This window comes from Thermobia domestica, chromosome 13, assembly GCF_964235325.1.
Source record: "Thermobia domestica chromosome 13, izTheDome1.hap1.1, whole genome shotgun sequence".
Lineage (NCBI taxonomy): Eukaryota > Metazoa > Arthropoda > Insecta > Zygentoma > Lepismatidae > Thermobia > Thermobia domestica.
The window spans coordinates 114588116-114615018 of NC_137466.1; the positions used below are offsets into that span (position 1 = coordinate 114588116).

General features: G+C 35.2%; 1 protein-coding gene across 2 annotated transcripts in view; it reads left to right on the forward strand.

The window, feature by feature from the left end:
- The window catches only part of LOC145668440 (thrombospondin type-1 domain-containing protein 7B-like), a 1268628-nt gene that overhangs the window by 594668 nt on the left and 647057 nt on the right, over positions 1 to 26903 (forward strand). For both annotated transcript variants that reach the window (XM_081736305.1, XM_081736304.1), the window contains exon 4: positions 1584 to 1809. In XM_081736305.1, the coding sequence (XP_081592431.1) occupies positions 1692 to 1809 (118 nt within the window). In that variant the 5' untranslated portion in view covers positions 1584 to 1691. The remainder of the gene's footprint in view (positions 1 to 1583; positions 1810 to 26903) is intronic.

Consider the following 26903-nt stretch of genomic DNA (forward strand, 5'->3'; position numbering starts at 1 on the left):
CGACTTCGCTGATAAAGTGTTGTTATATCGAGATTTTTAAAAATAAAAAAGTTAAAGGGAGTGAAAAATATGTAAAAAAATGAGGCATAATCATACACATTTTGGTTCAACCCATGAATACTAATGTATGATCTCACGGGTGTGTATTTCTTTGATGACCATTCTGCTCAGTTAAGTTGAACAAGTCTATGCTTTTACCTAGTCTATGTGTTCACCTAGTATTTATATATTCAGGAATGATTATAAATTGAAGTACGGTATCCTTAGCATTTTGTTTAGATTAGATTCACTATTAATATTTTTTTCTTTTAAAATGTTTATTTTGTATTTCATATGTTGTGAAACCGTGGTAGTTTTGTATGTTAGTACAATTTCAAGTAGCAACTTTTAAAAATGATTAGAAATTTTAGAAGAGATGGACCAAAACTCCTAAATGTTTTACCTTCCTTATGATAAAAATTTAAAAATTATTTTGTTTCTTAGAGAGAAAACCGTATGAACAATATCTGCCACATATCGGTTGCTTTTTTTTTGGGGGGGAAAACTTATCTTAGATATCCATACAGTTACATATATCTTACTGTAATACTTACTTTACAATTCGAGAGTCACATTTGTCAAACTTAATAAACCTTTAAAGGCAAAGACTAAATTTGCTTTACTTTAGTTCCGTTAGAAAAACATATTGGAAGTGTCACTTAACAAAGAAATCACTAAAAAAATGGTCGGAAGGATCCCAGATCAGTATTTGTAATACACATGTTGACATCAGTACTTACGGTTTTGAATCTGCGGCTTTTCTAATTTTAAGATATGGCAACCCTACGTTTAAAGATACACAAGTCATTACACTGTATACTTCCGTGACTAAATGGTTTTTAACGTTATATCACTCCCTTCGTGGACCTATCGTGACGCGGAAGAATTATGGTAACTTCTGGGTGAAATTAAGAAAGAAATTAAGGCATAATTTTGTATATAAATTTAGAAAACGAGACGAGAAAATGCTTTTTTTTTAGGAAATCGAGACGAGATTTCTATGCAATTTACGAGATGGTTCGAGAAAATATTATACGAGTCTCGTACGAAATAATTGTTATTTTTATTATTATTACAGCAAATATAGAGTATTAACGGAACAAAATACCATATAATTTTACCGTGTTAATCTATGTAGTTCCCATATTGTAGTGTTTCGATACATAAAAGGGATATTCTACTGAAACGAACATCGAGTAGTTACATTTTTCATTAAAATAAATTTTAGCAGTAAACGTGATCTAATATTACATCTGACTATCCAAAGGTAATAACTAAAATGATTAAACTTACTGGAAATTTCATGTTTATAAGTTTATTAGAAGTAGAAGAAGGTTTGATTTTTTTTCAAAATCCTCATTGGAATCTGTGATAAATTTTTCGTTTAGAGTTTCATTCATTTTAATATCTATTGATTATCATGGAGGCTAAATATTAATGTATGTAACGTTTAATGACATATCTATCTTGTTTAATTGCAGTCGTTTTCAAATTGATTATATTAAAAAAACGTTAATTTTTGCCTTTCCCTTTTTTCTTTCCAGAAAGAAAAAAAAACTTCAATACGTGAATCGCTAATAACAGCAGAAGGAAATTAAATCTGTCCTCTCGTCATCATGGAAAATTGCATCAACCGTTGATATTGGAGCAATATGGCGCACAATCTCCTGGCAATTCTCGCTATTCTACTGACCAACTTTGTCATTCAAGTGGTGCTGAGAACAGCTGACGACATCCATTTGGCGAAGCAGAACTTCCTGTGGAAAACAGGTGAGAACCAGCAGACTAATTACTCACTTTTCTAATTATTAATCCTTTCCCCCCTTTTATCCTGTGTTTCATACCGCCAGATTTCTCTCGATATTCTATCTCTCTGTCATTCGTTACCTTCTTTTCTCAAACAAATGCAATCAATAATATTCCCTTATAGAATTTGATCAGATGATGAACACAAATAAAATCTAGATACTGTATATATAAAAATGTATGTAAATATATTCTAGCAAAACTCTGGAAAATATGGAACAATTTCAACCCAAATTTGCATTTATAATCTGGAAATAGATACTTTGAATATATGAAAACCTTAGCAACCGTAGGGAGGGAGGGAGGGCAAAAATCATTTTCGCTCCCCAAAACAATAATTCAATGACTGAGATGTCATGGTTGCATATTTGTAAGGGTCAATTGAAAGCTACGTTCTATAAGTTGAAGTAAAAGGAATAAAAAGAAATCGTAACCCTTTGCGCTGCTCTTTTACCTTCGCTACCTTAAGATCAAGCTCTTACCCGAATGTTACGAAAGCTATCTACGTTGTGCAATCTTGCTTAGTAAAATGTAAAGCCTTTAATCTAGTAAGTGTACTTAAGACATTAAAAAAAACTATTTTATACTTCTCCAAAGAAATATTATTATATGCTAGTCATTATGTAATTAACCCATATTCGCAATCTACACAAGTACTGGAAGATATACCAGAATTCGAAAAATGCACTGAAGCAAATAACGTTATTGAGAAATAATAAATCATATACCGAAACGCTTATACTTTTTGCTAAAGATGTAATACAAAAGAAAATTGATTACAGTACGTTTGTTCCAATTATATTATTTAAAAGAAATGTTCTCTGTAGAATTTTCAATTACATGATAATTTTCTACAGACCGATATTTATTTGCAGTACTTATATTGGAAAATAAATAAATATTAAAAAAAGAATAACACCTTTCCACAGTACCATATTGTAGAGTACGGAGATATGATCGACCCGGCATAAACATTACATTATTTGCATAGTATGCCTACTTCTTTGGCGTTATGTTCATATGAACACATTACAATGACTCTCTTTTACTTCATTTTAGAGAAAAATAATTTCCAATCTCAATTTCTACCATTAGAACTATGGTTTTCCTCTTCTCCAACTACTAGGACTTTTATATTGTAGTAAAATTTAAAGTAGCATATCAGATTTATAATGTATTATCTACATAAATTACATAATTTACGTTCTTTACATTGTCTACGTGTTGTTTGTGCGTAGACTCAGTTTTTACGGTAGACGCACATACCGAAAAATCTATGAACGAGGATTAGATGTGAAGCCAAAAATACAAAATATATGTATAGACCTCCTTCTTGATTGTATTTCTCCATGAAATTAAAATCTTACATCAATAAGACGTACCTTTTAAAGACTTTTTGAAGTTTGCATCTCGGCAATTGTTGCACCAATCAGTTTAGAATTATTTTACACACCATTGTTGTAATCATTCTTAAATTGAAGCGTTCCTTTCCTTTCTACTTGTACAATCGAAAATAAATTCTATCCAATCCAAGGTAGAACAAAATTTATGACTGTTTTTAATTTCCAGATTAGTTTACTGAATTACTGGGGCTTCGAGCTCAATCTATCTCTTTAATGTGGGGGAATTTCGATACTAAAAATCCGTGTTTTTAAATAAAATAAAAGGTAACAATTGTTACTGTATTTTCCAAGGTAGTGTACTGGCATAAACACCTACATTTGACCTAATGAAAATGCAAGTAATAAAATGAAGAAAAAAGAAACAAAGAAAGTAAGAATCTCCCTGTATCAGTGAAATAAGATTATTTTTTAAAAAATAACACACTTGATTTATATTTTTCAATTACATAACATTCTTGCCCCATCTACCCATCTTAAGTAGACGAAACGTATTTGATAACATTTAACGAATTCTAAATAAACACAACTTTCTTTTGTAACTCGACGCAAGAGGTAAATCCAAGACCGAGGTGTATTCTCTTCAAACATTGAATTGTTTACGTTTGCCTGTGCTCAATTGCACCATAACACGTTAGTTACGAAGTCTAGTTTTGATGTTTATTTGCTCTTATTTGTTTGTTTCAACTTCACTCTGTTTTAGTTTGTCCAAATTTGAAACACTTTCAGTTTCACTAATTGTTACAGTGCTTCCGAGAATAGTGTACGTGTTTATTTGAACAATTTCTGTACGATAAACTCTGTGCATTTTCTGTGCATTTAGACATTGTCTCATTTTGGTTTTATACAGTAGCCTAAATTATGTTCTCAATCTATTTCAGAAACAAAATTGCGGTATTTGACCAATATATTATTCAATAAATCACTTACAAGATCTCCATCAACCATTACAAGAGTTTGAAGAACATACAGACGACATTTTTTTTCAATTAGGTCTCAGAGCGTTATTTACTGCGAAATTCTCTTATTTGAACGTATAAGGCAGCCATTTGTGTTGCCACAAGATTAAGACAAGAGATTTCCATCCATAGCGTGGAACTTATAAGTTTAGTTTTTAGTAAGCTATTTCTAGGTTATTCATCAAATCGGAGGATAGTCTCGGAAGTTACTCGTTGAATTTTGGTATTAGTACAATTATCGTATGGAATCAATATGGTCTCATCATTATTGCCCCTCAAACTGGATTATTTTCAAAAAAAAAATATTTGTAACATATGCTGTTAAACTACAGACTTCACACATTAACTAGCTCTACGAGCTATGTTATTGCTTGAAACTGACTTTTTCTCTCACACAACTATTTGGAGATGTGAACGAAAAATAAGAATGTGTTCTCGTTCAGAGACTATAGGGGATTATGACGTTCTATGTTTGGCTTTGGAACGTAGTCACGTGTTTTGTAGATGAGGTGGCAAGATCAGTAGTCGAAGTGAGACGGTATGCGGTGGTCTCACTCTGGAAATAGGGGTTAGCTTACCGCCTCTGGTTTTTCAGTGATGAAGTCATACCATCACTGGAGAGTAGATTCTAAATACCTTTAATAAACGCATTTTTATGCACAGCAATTGACGAATAGCTTTGCACGTAAAAAGATTTTAGAAACTCTTATGTAGAAATAATTTCTAAGTTCACATTTTTGCTATCTTTTTCCTAATTTTTATTTTTAAAATGAGGTTTATTCAAAAAAGTTCATCTCGTTTATATTTTGATTTGCCATATTGAATTGTTTCTTTCTTATGTATGTTTATCTTCTTGCCGCAATTCATATATATGTGTTTTGAGCATGGACGAATTTAGGGGTTTTCTGCTGTGGGGACGGATCTTTCAGGGGTTTGGAATACCACTCAATTGAGTGGGTTATCCGGGAGTTTTCCCACAGGAAATTGTTGATATAAAAACTTATTTTTGAACATTTTAGTGTATAATTCTCTATAATACAACATCGAAAGGGGATATTTTAATTCTTTTTCAGAGTTGTTGGCGATGGATCAAAGTATCTCTATGCCCCCCCCCCTTGTAACTATAGAGAAGCTCTCCAATGGTTATCATCATTATATAAATAGAAATGCAATCTTTTAGGCAACATACCCTCAGTGCGTTTCAACATTTAGATAGCCGGTATATCGAGTCAAAATCGTAACAAAACGTACCGCCTCTGCATTTTCTCCACTTCGAACACTGGGCAGGATTCTAATCTTTTCCTTTCTCAACAAAGGTAACAGAAAGCTATTTGAGTAAGCATTGTTTATCATTTATTTAAGTCCAGTTTACATTCACAAAAATTCGGAAATGAACTTACAGCTTCTTTCTCCTTCTTTGTTTCACTTTATTTCGCGACATTTTGTGTGCATTATAAAGAGACGTGTCTCAATATGCGGCAAGATTGTGTTGTGAGAAGTTCGTGCTGGTTTTGGACGAACTGTTAGTTTCGTTGACTTCTAGGCGATATAACGTGGCATCATAAGACGGAAATTAGTATTTTTAATTGGTTCCAGTCTCCAATACTATATTTCCAAGAGAAATTACATGTGATGTCTCGCTCCGCATCCAAATTTAGAAAGCTCTTTCAGGATATGACGAAGACAAACAGGAAATGACCGAGAAATTTAGCATACTCACTGCCTATATTATTATTATTATTATTATTATTATTATTATTATTATTATTATTATTATTATTATTATTATTATTATTATTATTATTACTTATTCTGCTTTTTGGCAGGTCCAAGGACTAAGGACTTTTGTTTTTAATTTTAGATTTAGGTCTGGAAATGTTTCTTCTACGTTTCTCGACCTTCAGCTTTGTTTTTTTAACTCCCACTATTTTCTCCTATTTTTCAAATCATTGACAGTATTGATGTCATCGTGTTTAGTTGTGTTTTTCTTCTTCCTACTCCTTGCTTTCCTTCCATCTTTCCTTCTATGATGGTATGAAGAAGACAATTTCTTCGCAAGATATGTCCAATCCAACTGTCCTTCCTACAAAAGGTGCTGGCTAAAAGCGTCCTCTTCTCTTCTATCCGTTTTAAAACATCTTCGTTTCTTACTCCCTCCATCTTGATTTTTCCCTCCATCTCCCTCCATCTTGATCTTCCATCTTGATTTTTCTCCGACACCATATTGCGAAGCTCTCTAAATATTTCTTCTCTAACCACCGTAGTCTAGTGGTTAGAGCGTTGGACTCATGTCCGTGTGGTCCCGGGTTCGATTCCCGGCCGGTGCTGCCCCAATTTTCGGCATCCACCCAGCGTCGTGAGTGAATAAAAGACGTGACGGCCAATAGGTCTAGAAAATTCCCGATACGGCGATAGAGCGACGCGGCGCGTTGATTACGCTTTCTTCGCTAAGCTGGACGTAATTCCACCAGTCGCTAACAGATGGCGTGGAGCGGCTCAGGTCCACAAATCGGGCTGTTACTCCAAGTGTCTCTAGTAAAAATACTTCCCAGATACTGGAAATTATCTCTTCAAGTTCTCTGCGTTCTACCCTGACTAGTAAGGGCGAGTGATATTCTCATGACTTTCAATTTTTCTATGTTGATTTCCATTTTATGAAGTTTCCCAGTGTCAATTATTTGTCATTACCTTCCATAGTCCTTCTTCGGTTATAGATACAATAACTGTATCATCTGTATGCCTAATTTTGTTAATGATCTGAACTCCAATCTTGAAATCTCCCATTTCCATTAATACTTAATTCATTAAACATTCACTACGAATGTTGAATAATTGGGGCGACATACTACATCCTTGTTTCACTCCTCGTCCAATCCCTACACTATTGGTTTCTTTCTCATTGAAGCGCAACTTCACTCGTTATCCTATGTACAGGTTTCAAATGATTCTTCGGTATCTCCTAGCTCAAGCTAACCCCTATTTCTTTAAATATTTTCAGAAGTTTGGTCCAATTCACCCGGTTGAAAGCTTTTCGGCAGTCCATGATGCACAAACGCAACTCTTCCTTTACGTCAAGAACTCGTTCTGATATAATTGTCATCAACCCGTAACATTTCTAATGCCTTTTCCTTTCCGGAATCCAAATTGATCTTCCTAGAATATTTCTTCTACTTTATATCCAGCCGACTGTTCAATATGCGAGTAATAATCTTTCCAATGTGGGAAGTAAGGCTAATGATTTTGTAATCCCAGCACTTCCTTGTTTGCTTTTCCTTGGGTAATGCAACCATTGTAACAGAAAGAACATTCTTTGGGCATTCTCCATTCAAGTAGCTCTTGTTAGTAAGTGAAATCAGTACTTTCATTGCATTGTCTCCTAACTCCTTGAGCAAATCTGGTAGTATGTCTTCGTTTCCAGTGACTCCTCCTTCGCATTTCTTTGACTTCGGGGGAAATTTTGCAAGTTTGGGAGATTCTCCCCCTTCAAATACAGGAAACATCCTGAATCCCGAAAAAAGTTCTGGTCGATTTCAATTCTTTAGGCCCTGTTTCACCTGCATCTTCCAGCAGTATTTCCTCCTTGTCAATCATAGGTGACCTAAAAGAATGGGTACGATCTCTTTCGAAAAACGGCAATATCTAATTTCGAAGAATTAAGACTGATTAATTGAACACTCTTACTGTGTTAAGATATTGCAGTACTACCATTTTCTAATGCTTTGATTTGTTGGCGAAAAAACACTAAAAAATTAATCATATTATAAGCATAATGTTATAAAATGTTCTTAATTAGTTTTTTTTAACAAGCCCACCCAAAAATGCAAAATTGGTGAAAAAATAAAAATCAAAAATCATTACATGACAAAATGGGAAAGGGTTCGACCCAGTGTTACGAGGTGTGACAAAGGGGAAAGAGCGGTTAAAAAATGTTAAAAGTAGAATTACGTAATATGTGCACTTAATATTTAACTAATTCTTAACATTTAATTTCTTTTAAAAATTATCATATGGAGTAAAGGACATACAACATACTGCATTACAATCTTATAACTCCTATTTGCGTGATTCAAATAATGCCAATGGTGGTGTCAGTAGTGATACCACTTCATAATTGAAATAACTAAATAAACTGTATTTATTTTGAAAGACAAATACTAATGTTTTCTGTTTTCCCTCTGTATATTTGAGTTAATTAAATTTAACATTCTTATGTAAACATTTTCCATCTTTCCTTGAAACTAGACACAAAAGGAAAAGTTAATATATTCTGTACTATGCAGGTTCTTGTTTCATTTATAGAGTTTGTATTACAAAAACATAAGAGAAACAGTTTTAGATTTTTAGGCAACAATTTACTATCGAGATTATTCTATTTGCAGTTGTTATCCTAACTCTGGATGCAAATGTTTTCAACCCAAAGAAAACATAAACGCTCTATTTACCTTATAAATAGTCTACTAAAATTGAAGAAATAACGTGAAGTAACATTTAAACACAGAGTATATAAAATATTCGAATCTCTCTCTCCCTCTGTGTGTGTGTGTGTGTGTGTGTGTGTGTGTGTGTGTGTGTGTGTGTGGAGGGCACCACTAGAAATATACTCATGTAGCAGAGAAATTAATGATGGATCCTAAGTACGAGGCGTATCCGGAAAGTAAGTAACGTTTTGAAAAAAAAATATAGTAAACGTATTTTTTTGGAAAACAATTATTGTCACAACAAAGAGCATATTTTACACTACTTTTCCACATAGTTTCCACCGTTGTTGAGGCACTTGTCGTAGCGGTGGATCAACTTATCTAGTCCTTCCTCATAGAACGATGCCGAGAGTGAGTTTGACACTATATGCAGCCAGTGATAAGAACTTCGCATTGCTGCACAGCGAGTTTCACTTCGTCGGGAATTTGCCTGAAAGCGTTGTCATAGTGAAACGTCTGTTCTCACGGATTTTTTCATTGATTTTTCTCATCAAGTCATCGTTGACAACAGAAGGCCGACCACTCCGGGGCTCATCGTGGACATTAGTTCAACCCTCATTAAACATCCTTAAACACTTTCTCACCATTCCATCAGTCATTGCGTTTACATCATAAAAATCTTTAATTTGACGATGGATTTCTGCAGATTTTACATTCTTTGCGTTTAAAAATCGAATTACCGTACGAATCTTACAGTCGGCGGGATCGTCAATTGCCTTAGACATTTGAAACTTGCACTGTAAACAGGCAACACTACGTAGAGCAACCAAAATGGCGTCAGTTGAGAGCAGACGAACAAGGATGACTAGCGCGCATGCGCGGAACGCCGATGGCAGCGCAGCAGTAGCGAGAATGCGAAACGGTACTTTCTTTCCGGATACCCCTCGTATTTTGATCTTGAAAGTCATTTGTACTCTTTCCTTCCTTATAACATCATGTGCATGGGTTTTCTCTGATTCTTCCATTTCCTCCCACTGCCTTAATTCTACCATTTCATTAATTTTTCATCATTATCTCCTTTAGTCTATACGCCAAAGTGTGAGACGTTAAGCTAAAAGATTTCATTTGTCCCTTATAAAACCAATTCAGTTTTATTTTTCTTTTCTCAGAATATCAGTGGTAGCATATATTTAACGATTACTTACCGTTTTTTTCCTCCGGATGATAATGACAACGGTTCAATACTTCATAGACGTAATGTCGTTTATTATTGGAACCCCCAAACTTTCGACCCCCTCACAACAAAATCTGTGAGCGTGTGTAATATATATATATAATGACGTTAGTTTTTATGTCTCAGTACTGCTTTTATGTGTTTAGGCGCATTTAATAATTTTCTATCATTTTCTAACGTTTAACGGGGAAAAATGTTCACACATGATACATATAAAAATTGATTGATCGCATTAATATGATAAAAATGGTATAGGTTAGTTCAAAATCTCATATGTAATTTTGGGTAAAATCAAGAAAATCCGATTTGTTTGTACACCTAACGTAAGAATTGATGCCGTATGAGAACTAGGCCACCCACTAAGGTATTGTCATCAAGTTCTTTATATTATAATACTAACAAAATGACACTGTACAGTATGTTAATGAGATATTGGCCAAAATTATCATGTTAACTCTTAAATGTTAATTTCTGTTTAGCTCAAAATTATCATTAGCTCTTAAATTTTAATTTACCTTTTGCCCAAAATTATCATTAGGTCTTAAATTTTAATTTCCCTTTTGCCCAAAATTATCATTAACTCTTAAATTTTGATTTCGCTTTTGCCCAAAATTATCATTAACTCTTAAATTTTGATTTCCCTTTTGCCCAAAATTATCATTAACTCTTAGATTTTGATTTCGCTTTTGCCCAAAATTATCATTAACTCTTAAATTTTGATTTCCCTTTTGCCCAAAATTATCATTAACTCTTAGATTTTGATTTCGCTTTTGCCCAAAATTATCATTAACTCTTAAATTTGAATTTCTGTTTAGCCCAAAATTATCATTAACTCTTAAATTTTGATTTCTGTTAGGCCCAAAATTATCATTAACTCTTAAATTTAATTTCTGTTAAGCCCAAAATTATCATTAACTCTAAAATTTTAATTTCTGTTTAGCCCAAAATTATCATTAACTTTGAAATCTTAATATCAGTTTTAGGACGTGGATGTCCAAAGATGTTACTTATATCTGTTAATAGATAAGATAAAGCTGAACAAAAAGACATGCCTCAGGTTAGATCACCGCCCGCTGGACGGTCGCTCGGTCGCTCGTCTCCTTACTGCCTGATCTTTCCATGAGTTTTCACGTACACGAGTAGCGCCAGATTTCGCCGCTTGGCATCACTACTATACCACCCCAGAACTCTGACTTGTAAATGTTAGAGTATAGTTATTTCTTGAATGTTTGTTCAAAGGTACACTTCAAAGAAATGTCTGTGAAATTGTTAGGCCATATCTGACGAAGTATTTATCATTTTGTGTGCTTATTTCTATTTTCTTTAATAAAATCTAAGCAAAGAAGCACTTACTTACTTCTTGCGATACTGTTCCAGACCGGTAATAAGGCTCGCCCTTCATCTACTTCTCACACACCAAATGTAAAGCCTGTTATAGACGAACAAATATTCCATCATATATTGTATCAAATATTTCATCAAAGTGTAATTTGAACATGTATGATACCAAGTTGTATGCAACTTTTGGGTTGGTTTCAACATTTGATACAACTGTTCTAAATTAGAACATGTTCTATTTCTATCCAACATTGTATCAAAGAAAACAAACGAAAATCAGTATGCGGTGGCACTAAAATCGAGTATAAAGTGGACACGGAAAGTAGTTGACATTCTTTTGATGCATACTAGCAGTAATCTGTTTTGTATAACTATAAAATTAAAGAATATTAGGGCTAAGTACAACAGGTGACTTCCCAAAATTGGCGTAGATTGAGAATATTCCGTGATTTAAAAAAAAAAACATTTTCTTTCACTTTCCTTGATTTAAATGATTTCTTAAGACGTTCTGGCATGTTATTTCTTTGGCGCATGCTCAGATTATTGCGTACAGATTGACAATATGCCTGCATATGATGTGTCTGGAATGATCATAAGCTATCTTATTATATGTAGTTATTTCTTCACGAAATTAATTCGTAATGTCTTAAAAATTGTTTCTCAGGGTAGGAGTTGCATTCATGAGTGCAGATTCACTTTACGAGAACTTCACTACAGCGAAATTAAACTACGGCTAATTTAGAGTTTTTCTGTAATATATTCAAAACTAACAAAAATATTCGAAAGGCAATTTACTACAATTCACCTATCTGCTTTTGGTATACCGCTATTAACAGAACCCGCAAAAACTGTTAAATGTATCTACAGTTGCAAATCGAAAGCAGATAGACGAGTTGTGATAATGGTATCACACTCAAAATCACTTTAGTTCACTACGCTTATGCTTTTAGGATATTTTTATTTGTTTTGAGGACATTACAGAAAAACTAAAATTAGCGGTAGTTTAATTTCGCAGTAGTGAAGACCCTTAAGATGTAAATACACATCGGACGAATACCATTTAAAAAGAGACTGCAGGAAAAACAACTTACGATAGATGGCCATTAAAAGCGAGGATGATATTTAACCGATTCAGAGCAGGAGCACAACATGGGACCCACAAGTTAGCACAGGGTTGGGTTCGCAAGAGGTAGACGTTCCATAAAATCACAGCTTAGAGTGCGTAATATTTTCGCATTTCTAAATATACATTAGTAGTTTCCTACATTGAAAAATTCGTAAGGAATTTAATATCCTAAAGAAACCTTTTTAATATGTACTCTCTCATTTTAACTGTAAAACCTAACATTGGGTAACTGTTTAGTAATGGGGGGCCAACACTAACGTAGACAGAAAACAACGTGCCCTGCGAAAGACTCGCTAACACTCGTTTGGCAACACTGACTGAATTAAATGTTATTAACCTAACCTAACCGAATGTGAGTAGAATATCGCAAAAAAAAAAAAAAAGTCGATTAAAAACCTGGCACCCCAAAGCTAAAGAATAGCCTAACATTTTTATGACGGGCTTTTATTCTTAATCAGTGCCCCAAAGTTACAAAAGTTACTCGAATATTAACTGAATTAGACGAGATTTAAGCATCGGACCAATAAATAGGATATAGATTCATACGTATTTACTGAACAAACCATGAAAATAATATTTATCTGGGAATAGCAATAAAGGAGGGAAATGAAACAGAAGTAACTGTGAATAGTCATTAGATTCATTTCTACAACCTTATTCATTATGGTTACACCAGCACGTGCTATCATAAAATTAAACAGATACGTTTAAGTAACCGAACAATTGAATCAAGAAATATAAACAAATGCGCAAGTATATTCATCCCTATATTTGATCGTTTATAATGGGTGCGAAAGTTTTAGCCAACTTATTTGACCACATTACCATCAAAGAAAAGTTTGATACAATATTTGGAGGAAAAGTATGACGATGTATAATAGGCTTAAAACAATATCTACACAAAAGTTCACATAAAATTCACAAAACTTCACATAAGAGTTTCATTATGAAGAACAACACTGAACACTTGATATTCTGTTTACATTTTTTTTTTTTTTTGGAAGGGGGGTCAATTCATTCTGAAGTTCACAAATCACAATTTTAATATTTTCCGTGAAAGATGCCTTGATCTGAAACGAATTCGTGTCACTTTCTCGGACTGTCTCTTGCCAATGTATGTAAGAAGAGACTTTACGAACTTATGTAGCACTATAGTTGCAACTTCAGATGTGTGGGTTGGATCTTTTGGGCATCTGAATGCAACTGATTGACATAACGTTGGAGCTATATAATGACTCATAGTTTGGAAAAGGCAGTTTGACTTTCTGCAATATGGTAAAGCCGCTTCAACAAATGCCTGGATATTTTTCACAATTCGCAAAAAGTAAGGAGTGGGATAACGAAGTCCTCCTCTATCCTGACTGCGTATCAAATCCATCAATGGTGTTCTAGTTGGTGGCACCGAAATATTTTCGACACACGTAGTGCAGCCTACTTTTTCTTCAAGTACGCGCACCAAATATCCTGAAACCAACGCCTGCGCTGCAGTTTCCAGATTTACATAAAGGGGCGTTCTTGGCTCCTGAATTTCTTCTAATATTACCAGAACCGAACATGGTAGTTCAGGTATTGGCGACGTTATATTATTCGAATTCGGATTGATGGATTCTGAGGTAGAATCAGAGTCTTTTTGGCAAGCAATATTTGCATCTTTTGATGCCAGAATAAGTCCAGATCTTACAATTCTTTTTATGGCATTTTGGGCTTTTCTGGCATCAGTCATGTCATTGCTTCCACCCCCCATTCTTACAGCACTAAACAACGCTTCTATGGGATCACTAGAAAGCCTCGTCAACACGTAGTAAAAGTCGTTGTCTAAGAGATGAGCGATGCATGACACAGTGGATTGCGCAGTGAAGATTAAAGCTTCAAAGGTTTCTTTTGTTAGTCCCCTGAGATCGTTTCTCTTAGATTCGTCTTGAATTTCCTTTAAATACGCACAAAATTCTTGCCATTTGAAGCGGTGATCGGCAACTCCATAGCGTTTTCATGGTTATGTCTTACATGTTTCGTTGTGTCACTGACATCATGCACGGTGAAAAACATGCATACGTTAGTAGTAATTGCCCCACTTGGCCGAAGTTTGGACTTTGACCCCGACATTTATGACGTCATACGTCAAAGGTCAATGACCTTGGCCCGGGGTCAATGACCTAGGGGTACTTAGGACCACCCCCTCTAAATTTTGGCAGGGGTACCATGGCCCACCACCTAAATTTTGGCAGGGGTACATAGGACCACCCCCCTTAAATTTTGGAAATTGCCAAATCTAAAAATTTGGTTTGGTAGCCTAGGACCACAGTATGTACCTCTATCAGTATTGGGTGTCTATGTCGTTCCCTTTCATGGGTAAAAAATTGCCAAAAAGTCAAATTTCGGGGGTTTTTGACCTAATTTATCCCCTTTGATGAGGTGTTATTATCCTATATGGTTATATAGGCGTATACAGAGGTCCATTACCTTTCATAAGACATGGGTACATTAATGCACCCCTTGAAAAATTTGGGAGGGGTACCTTGGCCCACCCCTTAAATTTTGGAAATTGACCAATTTAAACATTAGGTATTATAGTACAGGACCCTAATATGTATTATGATAAATTTGGGTGGTCCACCTCATTTCCTTCCAGGGGTACAAAATTGCCAAAAATATAAACGTAAGCAGTACGTTATACCACGTGTTTGATTTTTGGTCGATTTTATCCCCCTTTGATGAGGTCCTATTACCTTATATGGTTATATGGTCATGTATAGGGGTCCATTATCTATCATAAGACATGGGTACATTGGTGCACCCCGGGAGGGGTACCTTGGCCCACCCCTTAAATTTTGGAAAATGCCTAATTTAAACATTTGGTATTATAGTACAGGACCTCAATATGTATCATGATAAATTTGGATGGTCCACATCGTTCCCTTTTAGGGGTACAAAATTGCCAAAATATAAACGTTGTACTACGTGTTTGGTTTTTGGTCCATTTTATCCCCTTTGATGAGATTCTATGATTACAGGGGTCCATTTCCTATCATAAGACATGGGTATATTGTTGCACCCTTCTTAAATTTTGGCAATGGGGGTCCACTGAAATTGTCCAATTGAAGCATAGTACAGGACCTCAATATGTTTCGGTGGTCCTATTGTCAAATTTTTAAGTACAACCACGTGTTCGGTTACTGACTCAATTTATCGTATTTGATAAGGTTATAAGGTATGGACGGGTATCCCCTTTCAATTTGGTAGGACCCTTCGGGTGTAGTACGGTCACGTGATCAATGATTTGGTTTTGATGCGCGACGAGGTCCCTGGTCAATGTTCTCTAGGAATTAGGTGGAAACTTTGCCCAGGGTTCTCGTCTTATATCGCACAGTTTTTTAGGAGAATCTGATAACGTTATATGTGGAATGGACAATAAAAATACATAAATAAGCATAAATTGTATTTTATTCATTTTTCTGGTTTCTTCTTTTTCTTTCTTGTTACACTAAGGTATTGACAATGTTTGTATATTGAGCTGGGTTTCTTCATTAGACCGCCTCCTCTTCTTGATTGCGATGATTTGTTTCCATGTTTTGCAGCATAGCACCCGTTTGCAAAGCTTCGTATTGTGAATTCTGTAAAAAAGAACGAGGAAAAAGATGATTAGTATAGAAATAGATGATGATAAAAACAAATACACTTTCAATGATAAATATGATAAAATTACCTGGAAGGTATATTGCAGCAGTCTACGATCATTAACCGTGGGTACTGTTGTAAACAAATATTGAATTTCACGCAGAGATTTTCCTTGGGCTTTACAGCACAAATAAAAATAAGCATAATAGCCACATACGGATGAACCAAGACTTTGCATTTGGCTATTATTATATTTATAGTACATACAATGAAGTTTTAAGAATGCAACATGTTGTGGTACATAAGGAGGAAGGCCATAGCTGTCAAAATATTCTCCAACACCGCGATTATCAATATAAATTGCAATCCAATGACTTCCTAGTTTTGTAGATGGATCTGTATTTACAATGATTGCCAGAGGAAGAGAAATCCGTGAGGGCAACTCATCGCTTGCAAATACCCCAGTAAAATGATTTCTGAACAATGGACTACCGTTTAAAGCACTAGCTAATTGTAATGTATTCAACATCGTGAATGGAAATGATACATAACGTATACGTACCTTGTAATTTAAAAGTCCAGGATAATGTTGCGCTGGTGGTCGATCTCTAGGAGTGAGGAAAACTCCCCATACACAATACAGTTTGCAGGTGCTGCTAATTTCTCTTGGAAATGAACTTCCAATCGGATGGCTCCATGTCGTTGTAAATTCCAATAGTGACAATCTCCAGCAGAAGAATCGGGAGTTAGGTCAAATACAAACAGTGTATATCCATTCTTGTAGTCGGCTCTTGAAATTGTATTTCCAGTATTGGTAAAATGTATGCCAGAGCCTGAGAACAATGTGTGGTACGATGAAATGTAGAGATTTTCTTCAAAGTTGGGTTGCAATGGTTTTGAAGGTACAGCTTTTCCATCCACGTACAATGTAAAGAAATTAATGTTTAGATGTTGAAATTCAAATGGATTGCTGGTAATAGTTCAGCTGGATGCTTCATTCGATGTAAATCCTACAATAATACGATTTGGCAATGTTCCCATAAACAGGTTATCAATAGTTTTGGATTGTATATCCTTCGGGATGGTAAATGATTTCATTTGAACCCTTGTCAGAGGATACTTTGCCGGTGTAGATTGTAAAATTTTATTGTGTGCCAATTTGACACTAGGGCTGATGCTGACTTTTTTCACCTGCAACGATGCATCTAGAATATTGATTTTTGCATTGACACCACTTTCACCAGCCATGAGACAAAAGTTTGGTTTTGCAGGAATAAGTTTCACACGTAATTCCACTCCATGAATTAAAAATTTATCTTGATTAAAAATGTCACAATGAAGATGTCCAATCATATCGAATTTCATACTTTGTTTTGTCAGTTCATAGCGTTGTTGAAATCCTTTGTTCTCACTTGTGGTTGCGTTCATATGACCAGCCGTATCTTGAAATCACATTGCTGTTTGTAAATGTGTATTTTTAGCTCCATCACTATAATTGAGCAGTTTTTCCATGTACGAACGATATGGATGATTATGTGACGGAAATGAAATCAGTTTATTGTTCAAGTAGATTTGTACTTCACTAAACATAGCATTTAGAAAATCATTGACAGGTGCAATTGCTTTATCCGTATTGATGAAGGAGGAACCATCTGGTTTCACAATTTGTGCTTGGATGTATAATAAGGTTTGTGGCAAATCAATGTATTCATCACTGCTACCACTCACTACAAATTCTATTGATGAATTTTCAGCTATTGAACTAATTGGTTTGTAGCCAATAATACGATTGTCCAGAACACTGGTTTGCGTGGGTAACGTTGAAAAAATGTCCAATTCACTTTTTACACATTCACAGGATTGATGATGTAAGAAAGCCATCGTTGAATTAATCAAAAATATCTGGTGACGATGCCAATGATCTCTTCTTCTTCTTATGTGATAATTTACGTCTCTTCGTAGGATTGATGATGTTGTTGATCGTTGGAAGGTCAACCTCAAACTGAGAGCAGTCATCCCATTTTCGTTTATGATATCCACTTCCCACCATAGTTTTCAACTTGTTTTTAGCTTCTTCTTGTAAATTTGTTTTTGCCTCTTGCATCCGTTGATGAAACGATTCTTCCAGCGGTTTATTCGAGATCACCACATCATTAATGATATTGGCACCTGATTTTAATAATTCTTTTCCCACAGTTTTAGCGCCTTGCTTCACAAGTGGTAACACTGAACGAAATAAGCCACCAAGGAAACTTCCAATGCCATGTCCTGCTTGATAGGGACTTCCCACATAGACGTTGCCGATACCGGACAACGCTTGTTTTTGGTAGTATTGCAAATACGGATCAGTCATGACGACGACGACGGAAATGTAGTTTTGTACACACCGTTCCAAAGGTGAATGGCATACGATAACCTGTGCTGTCCCTTATATCGATTTGTATTTGCTCAAAATTCATTTTTTCCACCGGAACATAGTCGTCGTCATGACTGATCCGTATTTGCAATACTACCAAAAACAAGCGTTGTCCGGTATCGGCAACGTCTATGTGGGAAGTCCCTATCAAGCAGGACATGGCATTGGAAGTTTCCTTGGTGGCTTATTTCGTTCAGTGTTACCACTTGTGAAGCAAGGCGCTAAAACTGTGGGAAAAGAATTATTAAAATCAGGTGCCAATATCATTAATGATGTGGTGATCTCGAATAAACCGCTGGAAGAATCGTTTCATCAACGGATGCAAGAGGCAAAAACAAATTTACAAGAAAAAGCTAAAAACAAGTTGAAAACTATGGTGGGAAGTGGATATCATAAACGAAAATGGGATGACTGCTCTCAGTTTGAGGTTGACCTTCCAACGATCAACAACATCATCAATCCTACGAAGAGACGTAAATTATCACATAAGAAGAAGAAGAGATCATTGGCATCGTCACCAGATATTTTTGATTAATTCAACGATGGCTTTCTTACATCATCAATCCTGTGAATGTGTAAAAAGTGAATTGGACATTTTTTCAACGTTACCCACGCAAACCAGTGTTCTGGACAATCGTATTATTGGCTACAAACCAATTAGTTCAATAGCTGAAACTTCATCAATAGAATTTGTAGTGAGTGGTAGCAGTGATGAATACATTGATTTGCCACAAACCTTATTATACATCCAAGCACAAATTGTGAAACCAGATGGTTCCTCCTTCATCAATACGGATAAAGCAATTGCACCTGTCAATGATTTTCTAAATGCTATGTTTAGTGAAGTACAAATCTACTTGAACAATAAACTGATTTCATTTCCGTCACATAATCATCCATATCGTTCGTAATGGAAAAACTGCTCAATTATAGTGATGGAGCTAAAAATACACATTTACAAACAGCAATGTGGTTTCAAGATACGGCTGGTCATATGAACGCAACCACAAGTGAGAACAAAGGATTTCAACAACGCTATGAACTGACAAAACAAAGTATGAAATTCGATATGATTGGACATCTTCATTGTGACATTTTTAATCAAGATAAATTTTTAATTCATGGAGTGGAATTACGTGTGAAACTTATTCCTGCAAAACCAAACTTTTGTCTCATGGCTGGTGAAAGTGGTGTCAATGCAAAAATCAATATTCTAGATGCATCGTTGCAGGTGAAAAAAGTCAGCATCAGCCCTAGTGTCAAATTGGCACACAATAAAATTTTACAATCTACACCGGCAAAGTATCCTCTGACAAGGGTTCAAATGAAATCATTTACCATCCCGAAGGATATACAATCCAAAACTATTGATAACCTGTTTATGGGAACATTGCCAAATCGTATTATTGTAGGATTTACATCGAATGAAGCATCCAGTGGAACTATTACCAGCAATCCATTTGAATTTCAACATCTAAACATTAATTTCTTTACATTGTACGTGGATGGAAAAGCTGTACCTTCAAAACCATTGCAACCCAACTTTGAAGAAAATCTCTACATTTCATCGTACCACACATTGTTCTCAGGCTCTGGCATACATTTTACCAATACTGGAAATACAATTTCAAGAGCCGACTACAAGAATGGATATACACTGTTTGTATTTGACCTAACTCCCGATTCTTCTGCTGGAGATTGTCACTATTGGAATTTACAACGACATGGAGCCATCCGATTGGAAGTTCATTTCCAAGAGAAATTAGCAGCACCTGCAAACTGTATTGTGTATGGGGAGTTTTCCTCACTCCTAGAGATCGACCACCAGCGCAACATTATCCTGGACTTTTAAATTACAAGGTACGTATACGTTATGTATCATTTCCATTCACGATGTTGAATACATTACAATTAGCTAGTGCTTTAAACGGTAGTCCATTGTTCAGAAATCATTTTACTGGGGTATTTGCAAGCGATGAGTTGCCCTCACGGATTTCTCTTCCTCTGGCAATCATTGTAAATACAGATCCATCTACAAAACTAGGAAGTCATTGGATTGCAATTTATATTGATAATCGCGGTGTTGGAGAATATTTTGACAGCTATGGCCTTCCTCCTTATGTACCACAACATGTTGCATTCTTAAAACTTCATTGTATGTACTATAAATATAATAATAGCCAAATGCAAAGTCTTGGTTCATCCGTATGTGGCTATTATGCTTATTTTTATTTGTGCTGTAAAGCCCAAGGAAAATCTCTGCGTGAAATTCAATATTTGTTTACAACAGTACCCACGGTTAATGATCGTAGACTGCTGCAATATACCTTCCAGGTAATTTTATCATATTTATCATTGAAAGTGTATTTGTTTTTATCATCATCTATTTCTATACTAATCATCTTTTTCCTCGTTCTTTTTTACAGAATTCACAATACGAAGCTTTGCAAACGGGTGCTATGCTGCAAAACATGGAAACAAATCATCGCAATCAAGAAGAGGAGGCGGTCTAATGAAGAAACCCAGCTCAATATACAAACATTGTCAATACCTTAGTGTAACAAGAAAGAAAAAGAAGAAACCAGAAAAATGAATAAAATACAATTTATGCTTATTTATGTATTTTTATTGTCCATTCCACATATAACGTTATCAGATTCTCCTAAAAAACTGTGCGATATAAGACGAGAACCCTGGGCAAAGTTTCCACCTAATTCCTAGAGAACATTGACCAGGGACCTCGTCGCGCATCAAAACCAAATCATTGATCACGTGACCGTACTACACCCGAAGGGTCCTACCAAATTGAAAGGGGATACCCGTCCATACCTTATAACCTTATCAAATACGATAAATTGAGTCAGTAACCGAACACGTGGTTGTACTTAAAAATTTGACAATAGGACCACCGAAACATATTGAGGTCCTGTACTATGCTTCAATTGGACAATTTCAGTGGACCCCCATTGCCAAAATTTAAGAAGGGTGCAACAATATACCCATGTCTTATGATAGGAAATGGACCCCTGTAATCATAGAATCTCATCAAAGGGGATAAAATGGACCAAAAACCAAACACGTAGTACAACGTTTATATTTTGGCAATTTTGTACCCCTAAAAGGGAACGATGTGGACCATCCAAATTTATCATGATACATATTGAGGTCCTGTACTATAATACCAAATGTTTAAATTAGGCATTTTCCAAAATTTAAGGGGTGGGCCAAGGTACCCCTCCCGGGGTGCACCAATGTACCCATGTCTTATGATAGATAATGGACCCCTATACATGACCATATAACCATATAAGGTAATAGGACCTCATCAAAGGGGGATAAAATCGACCAAAAATCAAACACGTGGTATAACGTACTGCTTACGTTTATATTTTTGGCAATTTTGTACCCCTGGAAGGAAATGAGGTGGACCACCCAAATTTATCATAATACATATTAGGGTCCTGTACTATAATACCTAATGTTTAAATTGGTCAATTTCCAAAATTTAAGGGGTGGGCCAAGGTACCCCTCCCAAATTTTTCAAGGGGTGCATTAATGTACCCATGTCTTATGAAAGGTAATGGACCTCTGTATACGTCTATATAACCATATAGGATAATAACACCTCATCAAAGGGGATAAATTAGGTCAAAAACCCCCGAAATTTGACTTTTTGGCAATTTTTTACCCATGAAAGGGAACGACATAGACACCCAATACTGATAGAGGTACATACTGTGGTCCTAGGCTACCAAACCAAATTTTTAGATTTGGCAATTTCCAAAATTTAAGGGGGGTGGTCCTATGTACCCCTGCCAAAATTTAGGTGGTGGGCCATGGTACCCCTGCTAAAATTTAGAGGGGGTGGTCCTAAGTACCCCTAGGTCATTGACCCCGGGCCAAGGTCATTGACCTTTGACGTATGACGTCATAAATGTCGGGGTCAAAGTCCAAACTTCGGCCAAGTGGGGCAATTACTACTACGTTCTTCATGAATTTGACTGTGGAAGCTGCTTCGGAAAAATTGATTTGTGTGTTGAAGAGCAGGTTATTATCCATGATGTATTCTATTGTGGAAGTGACAGAAGAAGTAAAAAGTTGTACGGCATGCAGTACATTCATTTTCTCGAAGGAATTTGGATCAAGGTGCTTTTTTGCTTAAATGAAGAACCGGTTTGATAGCCAAATCCTTCTGTAGCCGATAGATCTCCTTCACATATTTTGAGCTAATAACCCCTTCTTTATCTGCCATATCATGCTCCAAAAACTGTGATCTCAAATTTTTTATGGAGTGACAATAATCAAAACTGAGGTACAGTTTTCGATCTTGATCACAAGGATGTACGACCCCTGTTCGCAAACTTCCTTCCCCAAATTTCTTAAACATAGAAACATTTTTCCTGTGATTGTCTGTCACAAGCCGTAATATATGCAACCCACAGTCCTCAATTTCTTTGATTACTTTCTGAACTAGACAAAAAAGTTCTGTCCCATGCAAACCCTTAACAAGAAAGTAAGCAGCTAGTACCTTATACTTTTTAGATAAACCATGGATCACAAAGCACAATAGTTTGTTGGCTAGAACTGGCGCTACACCGATATCACTATCGTAAATATCTTCTGCTTCAACTAAGCCAACAAACTTGTCCTCTTCTTTGTTATATAATAGTCTTCCTTTGATTCCCATTTCATCGCAAATTAGAGAAACCACTTTGTCCGTCGAATTTAAAGTTGAAGCTTCTGCTTTCAGTCTTTCTTTTATGAGAGATGAGACACCAACCTCACATTTGGTATTACCTAAATATCTATCGAGAGTGCAACGCGAAGGGGCTAGAATTAATTTAGACCCTCTTCCGTGTTCGTAACCTTTTGGGGAAACTGTACGCCAAACAATGCAATTAAGAATTGTTGTTTCTGACCACTGTGGACGTTGTTTCCCGAAATTATAAATTTGGTCTAAAATATAGATGGCCGTTGGATTACCTTCTTCTGCCGCAGTCTTGAAAGCTTTCAGTTATTTTAATTCTGGGTCCGTGTTTTGCTTTGTTTTCATATGCACTAACGTCTCTTCTAGTTCCCGCACTTTATTTTCCAACCTGAAGATTTTACATCTAAGTTTATTATATCTTCGCTTTAGTCTCTGTAGTTCTGCTTCACTCACTATCTTCACTTGGATACCAGCATCACAAGAGTTTTTATCATTACAATCATTGTCCGTTGGGAAACCTTCGTGAATGGCTGCTACACCTGAAAAACAAAATACAGAAAAAATATATGTAGTAAGACTGTTACGAATGGAATTAGAAAGATTCGCAAAATAATAATTATAACAACTAAATAAATAAAAATAAATAATATAAATAATGCTTTTGATTAAATGTCTAAAATTGTTTATGGGCTTTGTCTACTTTCCTGCGTTCTTTAAGAAATCAAACATATTTTTAAAGCACCCATTTAAAATGACTCGAAACGAACCCCTTGCTTACGAAACAACGAGCTTAACCACTCACCCACCACTATTATTATTATTATTATTATTATTATTATTATTATTTAATGGTAGTAGTAGTAGTATTTACTTCCACAATTATTCATCACTAAGCAATCTAGGCTTATAGCCAACCCAAAAATTTTGGGGGAGAGCGGTAGAAGTTAGGGGGCCCGATCCAACCATAGGCTATTATAGTTCATTTGCAAGCCCACCGTGAAACTTTTAGATCAGTGAAAATTTGAGGGGGTCCGGCCCTCCCATGCCCCTCCATGGATACAGGCCTGAAACAATCCTCTATATTCGAAATGTAATCGTTAAATAAAAAATACGAACTTACCTTCTTCCACCCTGACAGGTCTTGATTGGCATACATCCTCAACTGACAAAGAATCTCTTTCCTTTCTACTTCTTTTCCTGGGAGGTTGCTTGTAAGCTGGATAATTTAGAAAATGTTCGGAACAGCATTCTGTTTTAATTTTCTCACTTTACAATCTTTCCTGTAATCGTTAGTTTGAAAATGTAAACTACAAACTACTGCACGATCAGAAGGAACCCACGCGCTTCCTTTGGATGTTCCCTCTCTTGATATTGCTTTCAACCACTTCTGCCTTAGTTCAGTTTCTGAAGGTATTTCATGGAAAGACACACCACGAAACTCTGGTTTTCCTTGTTTTGATTTACAAAAAGGAACACAACAATATACCATTTTTCAAAATATATCGAGCAGGTAACAACACATCGTAAAACTACGACAGAAATATACCTCACTCTGTATGGTGATATTTGCTGTGAAGTTTGAGGTAGGGTGTGCTTGTGCTGCGCCCTAGCCTCAAATCTTGAAGAAATTTGTTCGGAGAAAACAATAGCAAGAAGGGTCTTTGAGCAGGCAGCGAATGACAGCAACGAGCGAACCTCCCGTCCAGCGGCCGATGGTTACATTTTCGTGCTCAGTTCTCGAGAAAATCGATAAAAATTAATTTTATGACACTAAAAGCTCTATAATTGCTTGCTAATATTAATTGAGAGTTCTCTACTGGGTTACAAAATATTCTTTATTCATTTATGAAGTGTATATGTAAACAAATAGGTATTTTACATGTGCACCAGGGGAATTTGTTTGCTTTGCCTATAGTAATAATTTCTTAATAATAATGAAAACCGGAAATGGTAGTAGATATTTTCCATTTCCGGTTTTAGTAGGAAGACTAGATTGGACATGGAATATATTCTTGGAACGATTAATTGATTGCAGGAAACTGTCTTTCGCTATCTATTACTGGTTTAACAATATAACGATTAACGTGAAAACCGGAAATGGTTTATATCTGGCATTTCCGGTTTGGAGGGTTAAGAAAGGAGATGGTATCTATTCTAAGAACGATAAATCGATTAAAAAACACTTCTCGTTATATATCTATAGCAATCTAGTACTAATGATTACTGCACCATTTATCACGAATTGAAAAAAAGTATTTAGAATAATATTTACTAATTTTTTCCTGTAGAAGTCGAATCTTCAAAAAAGGAGGATTCCCGTTTAATTTACCGAAGTTGCCTCAGCACAAGGAAGCAAGTGGAGGCTAATTTTACCACAGGTTGTAGTGCTCAATTCATATCGCGGCTGTGGTTAACCGTTTTACCGTAAATGAAAAATAAATTGCAAATCGAAAATGCTAGTATTTAATTGATTAGAACTCTATAAACAACATTGTATTGTCGTAGCAGGTTTGTTGTGCGTCGACGCATAAAGATGTTATCAGGTACCCATCAATCCTCTGCAATACAACAACAAATAACAGTTCCAAGTAATTATAACTACGTAAAATTTTGTCATAGGCTCAGCTATACCATGAAAACGTACCGGTATTTCCAGGAACTAAGCCATGATTTTGGCCCGGCATATCGGAATCGCCACCCAAACATGTAATGGTTCGGGAAAATCAACCAGAATGAAAACCAAAGTTCAAGAGGTAATGTGAGGGGCAACATCAGAACAAGTTTTATGCGATCAGAATTTCTACGTAACCAAATAGAACATTGACATAACATTATACCGTATATCTGGACATTAGTTTCTAAGAATAATCTTAATAACCTCAAAATTTAAATAATTTCATTTAGAGACTTTATTTCATTATGATTATATGTATAAATTATGTAATGAAGGCTTTATGTTTTAACCATAATAATTTAGAAGCAGTATATCATATTACAAATCCACACCTTGCATTGTATCTAGTCTTGACTGTAAGTACATACCATATGCAGCTAAGTGGCGAATACCATCGTTAATACATATATTTAACACTATTCTCTATTATTTTTAAAAATAATTCTTCATAATTAACTCTCTTTTAAACATATATATATTATTGCATCAACTTTAAATACTTATTCTTCTCATTTCTTTATATGTTACTAATTCTTTCTTCCTTAGTTTAAATAAACTTCTGTCACATTGATTTTTATTCCTGACAAGGACGGTGTATGTACTATAATGTATTTGTGAATTATTCTCAATAAAATTATACCTTCTAAGCAACATAAATAAAACAGCATCATTAAAATCCAAATTGAAGTTTATAAATTTAGACCATTTAGCAGTACGGTATTATATGTCTGAATTTTCGTTGAGGTTGTTTAGAATACCAAAATATAACATGTTGACTAAATTTGATTAAAACGTAAGAATTTGAAAGATGTATGTTACATTTTATTATTCCATGATTTTGAATTTGGCAGACAGATATGGGAAGAGAAAAGTCTCCCCCAAACAATGTCCTTTTAGCACTTCATGTTTGTTTTATTTCCCTTACTTAACAAAAGTCACTCCTAAATATATATATATATATTACCTGATATTGCTTTTAATGGTTCGAAATCACATTTAACGATGAGGGATTTCCTTTATTTTATATATTCACTCAGTAATCTTCAAAACTTTTAATCTCTACTTTCACACTTTGTTTATATCTTATCGATTCAAAAATATTATTCTTTTTTATATGTATATTTATGGTGCAGAACAGAATACATGTCACTACTTTTCTCAAAATATAAT